Source organism: Xiphias gladius, chromosome 10 (genome assembly GCF_016859285.1).
Source record: "Xiphias gladius isolate SHS-SW01 ecotype Sanya breed wild chromosome 10, ASM1685928v1, whole genome shotgun sequence".
Classification (NCBI taxonomy): Eukaryota; Metazoa; Chordata; class Actinopteri; order Istiophoriformes; family Xiphiidae; genus Xiphias; species Xiphias gladius.
Window position 1 is genome coordinate 23,939,007 of NC_053409.1, and position 6,896 is coordinate 23,945,902.

General features: G+C 39.6%; 1 protein-coding gene across 6 annotated transcripts in view; it reads right to left on the reverse strand.

Annotated features, from left to right (window-relative positions):
- letm1 (leucine zipper-EF-hand containing transmembrane protein 1) overlaps nucleotides 1–5,231 on the reverse strand; it is a 28,586-nt gene extending 23,355 nt beyond the window's left edge. For all 6 annotated transcript variants that reach the window (XM_040136809.1, XM_040136808.1, XM_040136807.1 and 3 more), the window contains exon 1: nucleotides 4,884–5,231. In XM_040136809.1, coding sequence (XP_039992743.1) covers nucleotides 4,884–4,962 — 79 coding nt within the window. In that variant the 5' untranslated portion in view covers nucleotides 4,963–5,231. The remainder of the gene's footprint in view (nucleotides 1–4,883) is intronic.
- Between the last annotated feature and the right edge of the window lie 1,665 nt (nucleotides 5,232–6,896).

Below are 6,896 nucleotides of genomic sequence, written 5' to 3' on the forward strand. Positions count from 1 at the left end.
GCGGCTACTAACTACTACTACTGAGATAAAAATTTTGTTTCAGGTTCGGTGACCAACAGATGCTCCCGTTCCAGTTCTCTGTGAGACTCAGGGGTTTATTTATATGTTTACATTTATTTGGGAAATGTTCCAACCACTAATACCTAGTCAATGATTAGCACTGGCTAAAGAAAGAGACCACATATCGTATTTTATGAAGCATGTCTACTGAACCCACTGAACCTGCCTCCGATCTAAACGTCTATGAAATAATTTTATCTAATTAACTAATTAAACTAATTATTTAACTAATTATTATTGCAACACAGAGGTTCCACAGAATCATGTGAATTTCTGCTGACTCCTGAGGCGTTACTGGTGCATTTGTAAAGTAATGTACAGTGTCTATTGGGCTTTAAGTATTAGGACTTAATTTACAAAGGCAATGGCCTTGGTTTGGTCTTGACTCAAAACAGACTAGGTCTGGTCGTGGAAGGTCAGGACTCCGTCTTGCCCTGCATTGCCTGCTTGACTATTACCTTCAACTGCTAACTCATGAGGGACCCGCAGCCTGCAGGGGTCTGGCTGTGCTAAAGTGCTAAAACGGCAGTCTAAAAACACTTTCTTAGCAGTATATCACCAGACAGCGGCCTCAGGTCAGTTCCTTGTAATTAAGTTGAATAAAGACACATCAGGTGTTACTTTTAGTCTCAGCTATTTCAATATACATGCAGCTGTCATGCACACAAACAAGCCATACACGCTATTCTTCCAAGTTATTACCTGAAAATCTAACAATATACTGGATCTTATGTAAAATTTCCTTTGTTTTGTCAGAAATGTGAGCTAACACGTATGAATTTGACTGAAATGGAGGCAAGAAAAGAAGAGGACAGCTGGTAGGGCTACATAATTGGTTTATAAACTGGACACCTCCCATCACAGATGTTTCTTTGCATCAGCTCCAGAACACCACACAGTGCAGTTGTGCGCTCTGAATCCAGTGTTACTGTCAGAACGTTTATTTCACTGCATCTATAGTCTATCTATCTATCTATCTATCATATATATATTTTCAAAACAAGCTTGTTTATGGAACACATAAGCTTAGGTCCAGACTGTGGTTCACTTTGTTATGCTTGGCCTCCCGAGTATGAGGATCTGGTGGCTCTTAGGTGTCAGGCATCTCCTTTCACAGTACGGATAAAATGTTACATTTTTGGGTCATTTCCCCTGGGCCAACACTCTCAGTCATACTGAACATCAGCGCAGAGACAAATGAGACTCCCATTTTTTCAGGCGTCTCAGTGTGAAATGAGTCTAAATGACAGTGGTCTCAGCTGGACAAACCACGAAAAATTAGTAAGCGCTCTGGTGTTTAAATACATTGCTCCATATGTTGTTCCAGATGCCTCTTCAAACAGTAATACTGCGCCTACACCAATGCATGCATGGGCACTGGTTTACCACAACTGAAAGTTTATTGTTTCTCCCATAGTTCATTGACACCGTGTTAGATAACGTTCTAATCTTTACTATGTCTGACTGTACAGCGTCTTTTTGATGGCTTGCTAAACATCCACTTTGCAAAGACAGCACAGTGGTCAATGTTCAGCAGTCTCAGCGGCACTGAGGGCTGATCAGGGTGCTCGTGGTCTCTATTACTATGGAACTAAAGTCAAAGATTTTTTATTTTCCTTTTTTATCCAGAGTAGGTTGGATGTGAGATTATTATTAACTGGTTATCTAAATATTCCAGTGTCTGCTTTGTGCGAACGCAGATTCATGATGAAGATACAATTGTACGAGTTAGAAGCTTATAACAAGATCGCTACCAGGACATGAGGTAGGGTCCACCATATTACAGGAATGTAATAGTGCTTATGTCAGCAGACACGAATACACAATGGGAAAATTAAGCCCAGTCTTTCTCAGGTGGAGTTTTAATAGGCACTGACCTTTCCTCATTGACGCACTGCAATTTGTCTGATAATCTGGGCCTGGACCCAGGAGCACAGTCTCAGTCTGTCCACTGCAGACAACTCCCCGTCATGACCCTCTTATCTATTTATAAGCACAGCTTCAAAGCACCAACTCAAATACAGACATTTTTTTTTTTTACTTCGGTAGCACTGTCTTCTGATATCTACAATCCCACTCACAGACAGCTTTGACAAACCTACAAATTAAACAATGAAAGTGCAAAGACATACTGGTTGAACAATAGGTAACCTACAACGCTTATCAAAAACATGCAGTGATATGAAATTACTGAGTTGCGTGGAGCCACACTCAGGTTGACCAGTGGTGCTATGATTACTCTACTAATATATTACTCATTGAGGCGCGCAGTATATACAAATTCCTCCATCATTATTGTGCAATTTCAAACTTTTCTGAGATCATTTCTGAAATCATCAACTAGTAGCATTAGAGCGCAATCATAATTCATTTTATGATCGAGTGCAATCATGGAGCCCTGCTCTATTGGAAAAAGCCTAGAAGAAGAAGCCAATAGTCACATGGCAGCCTACACTAATGGACCGGTTGATCTATCAAGTTTGGCAGAGTCAGGAGCAGACAGGGAACTTCTGAAGTTGAGAAGTGGATGTTCTGATATGACAGATGATGCCACAGTTTGTTTGCATCACCAGAAGCACTTTTTGGTGAAATCTAGATTTCTTCAGAAACAGTGTCGTAATCTCTCCAACTTGCATCCCAAAAATAAAACGGAGTCGCTCACTGAGGATCATAAATGTAGAAAAAGCATGAGATCTGTGGAACTAAGATTAGTATTTTTATTTATTTTCCAGACACACGCAACAAGATGGTATCATCTAGTATGCAACGAACCAAGCCACTACAAGCTGTGACTTGCAGATGGAAAACTTTGAAGTCAACATTGTACAAATATCTACCCCTGAAATAAAACCACTGAAGGTGATATTAGAGCCAGGGAAAAGTACGAAAAATTTGCTATTTTCGAAAAATTATCAATTGATGAAGGAGCAGTATAACATCTTTAAATTTTTTATATATCTGCATTGAATATTAGCACTTTCCCTTACAAAAGTTTCACAGAAATTAAAATAATCCTTCTTAATTGTCTTAAAAAGTTTGTTTTCCAGCGCGTCACGTTTAGCAAGATCCGCAACATCTGTGGCACTCAATGTTTTATTCAGGACCAAATAACTTCTAGGTGTGATAGAACTATATTAATACTACACAGTGTCACACTTTGGCTGCAGAAAAGTGAAAACTGATGGAGATATAGATTTTTGAAAATTACAGATTCTTCGTTTGGGTTAAAAAAAAAAAAAAGAATTTTTATTAATTTGATTACTATAAAACATTCAGCAAAAACTATTTAAATGAATACATGTTGCAAATTATCCTTAGGGTTTCTTGTATGTTCACTACAAATTTCAACCCAATCCAGTGAAAAATAAAGCTTAGAGTACACATACAAAGAATCGCAGAAATTATGAAATTTAGCTAAAAAAAAAAAAAGGATTTCTTTTTTTTGAGAAAATCCATGACATGAACTGGGAAAAGTTCTGAATTCGGGGTGAGTTGGAATGGAATGATCTATAAAACAGTCATGCTCATTTTCCACAATGGTTTTGTAAACCCTGAGACATTGAAGAGACGATGAAGATGGAGGTAACTAAATCTTGTAAAAATCTTTGTATGAGATTGATGTTTTTTTACATGGTCCCTGAAAAATAAATGTAATACAACACAAAAAAACTAAAACTTAATCTTTGACATATTATAGCACTGATAATCTTAGTCAATTTAGGGCTGCAACTAACTACTATTTTCATTACTGATGACTCAATTAATTGTTCAGTCTATAAAAAGTCAGAAAACTGCCACACAATGCCGATCACAATTTCCAACAACCTCAGGTGATGTCTTCAAAGGTCTTCTTTCGTGAAACCAACAAATATATTCAGTTTACTGTGATACACGACAAAGAAAAGCAGCAAAGTCTCTCAACTGGTTTCACTAGTTTTGCTTGATAAATATATGAAACAATTAGTCAATTATGAAAATAGCTGCCAATTATTTTTTTCTTACTCTCAATCAATGGAATAATCGTTGCAGCTCTAGTTCATTCAAAAGACGACAGTAAGACATACACGGTATATGAACCAAAAAGGAAATTGAAATGTTAGCGACCGCCCTTGTTTAGGAAAAGCACAAAATCCCCACACTGCTCTGTGTTTGGAACATCACCATGCCTGTGGCTCATTATTTCACAACTTTGTCCAAACACTCCAGCAAAGATAAACTGTGCTCCATCATGGAGCTTAATTTGTGTTTAAATCCAACTTCCTCTTCTCTTTTTTCTTCCTCAGAACACATCTCGCTTAGATAAGGATATCTTGTGGATGTTGAATAAACACATGGGAACCTATCTGCCATAGCACCAAGTATCCTCTCAGACTGCGGTGGAAAGAGGGGGCGCTCTCCAGGCAGAACAGAAACCAGGTTGTCCTCAAATAACCTGGATCCTAAATCACGTTTTGCTTCTGATTTCGTTCTCATCAGCAAGATATGGGGCCTGGAAATGTCTTGCCAGGTGACAACCCTAAACCCTTACATGCAACGCCATCATTGAAACAAGGTGGTTATTGATTTGTACTTTAATGGAGTGAATGATAGACTATTCAAAGTGTTATCTGCCGATACCCTTTTACCCTGAGTCATCCACCATCTTCCTTGAAACCCAAACAGGGCCAACCCAGGACCACCGGCCCGTTAAGACATGGCTCCCCTTGATGCTAATACGACTCAGCTAGTTTAGCCTTATTTCTTTCTAATACACGGTAAAGCTAGACAGTAACATAAATAAATAAATAAATACATACATAAAAAAACAGAAAAATGACCTTTACCTTTCCGGAATTCGCTCTTTAAAGATCGGGACGTTTTCATTAAAGGTGCCCGGGACCTCGTAAACAAGATTAACGCCATGCGGAGGGCTTTCCGTCTCAACCCGCTGCTTTTAACAGTTACAGTAAACTTACGAGCTAGCTAGCCTGTTAGCTAGCCACTGTTAGTCCGGGCTGTCGAGACCGGAAAGGACCGCTACCGAGGTACACAGAAACGCCGAAATCCCCGTGTGTGCTTTTAACACGCCACGACGCACACGGAACAGTACACGGGAAAATCTAGCTCCATGTCATGTCATGTCATGTCAAGTCACGTCCTTCCCTGCTCCGCGGATGACAGCCAGCGGGGACAGGCTCCAGGATGACGTCAAAAGTGGTGTCGGTGTTCGGGGTTTTTTTTTTTTTCTCTCTCTCTCTCTTCCGGTGGGTTTAGAAAATAAGATGCAGTTCAGTTCGGTTCGGTTCGGTTCGGTTCGGTTCAGTGCAAGGGCTTTGCCGCACTACGCAGAAATAAAACAAGTTATCGATGCAATGACATTTTTCGTCAGTTGTCTCCCTATCCTGATGCTGTCGGGAACTGTGTCTAACTAAAATATACTAGAAAACTAAGAAGTCAAACAGAAAAAAAAATAAAAATAAATTAAATAGCAGATAGATGTTATCTGAAGTAAATGTGCACAGATTGGGAGGATATTTTGTAATGCAAACCCACATTCATATCCACATACAGTATGCATATCCGTATATGCATACCTTTGTATATATACTTACTTCAACTCATCTAAATACATACATACATACCAGATCTGTCAGCTCCAACCTTTCTGGCCCTTCTCCTCTGACCTCTCTCATCAACAAGGCGCCTCCGTCCGCAGAACTGCTGCTAACTGGATGGGGGTTTTTTTTATCGCACCATTCTGAGTAAAAACTCTAGAGACTTTAACTGTGTCAAAATCCCAGGAGATCAGCAGTTACAGAAATACACAAACCAGCCTGTCTGGCACCAACAACGTGTTGTCGATGGGTAAAGACTTTTTTTTCAAAACTGAATTTCCAGAGCTGTTTGTGAAGATAGCTTTAAGATCCGTGTGTTTAATCCCTTGATGTTCCAGTTCGTTCCTTAATGACTGCCTTTCATTTGCATATGTAGGACAAACAAAGATGGTATGATCCACGGTTTCCATTTCATTGCAGGCATGACAGTTTCCACTTGGATGCTTTCCAAAGAGAAGTAGAGATGAATTTAGTTTAGTACATCCCAGCCTAATCCTACTGCTCATACACTCTTCTCTCCAATTTTTTGCAAGCTGGTCTACTGTTTCGTTCCCTTGAATGCCTACATTAGCTGCTACCCATAAAAACCGTACACCACTTCCTAACCTAATAGTTCTATGTAAATATTGGAATGTTTCATAAAAAATATCCTGTCTACATCCTCAAGAAGTTTGAGACTAGCCAGGGCTGCACTAGAGTCTGAGCAGGGGTTTGATTTGTGTAGCAAATTAAATTGCCATTATTTCGAGGAACTACACCGCTATACGGTCAGTTGTTCTTTTTTGCCACCTCTACACACATGAAGCAACAGTGTCCACGGCAGCAGTACAGCACAGCGTTTTTTCGTAAGCTTTATGTCACTAGTTTGAATTCTCAGGTTACATGTACACCATTTGCAGTACTGTGCAAAGTTTTGGGTACTAAAGGTAAGGTGAGGAGGCTTTCAAAAATGGTGGTAATAATAATATTAATGTATCAGTTAACGATCATCATACAAAGTGCAGTAAGCAGAAAAAAACCTAAATCAGATCAGTATGTCCTGTGACAGACCTTTACCTTTAAAACAGTACCAGTTCTCCTCAATACACTTGCACACAGTTTTTCAAGGTACTTGGCAGGTGGGTTGTTCCAGCATCTTGGAGAACTTGGTACAGCTTTTCTGTGGATTTAGGCTGTCTCGGTGTCTTCTGTCTCTTCGCGAGATCCCAGACTGACTACATGATGTCGAGATCAGGGCTCTGT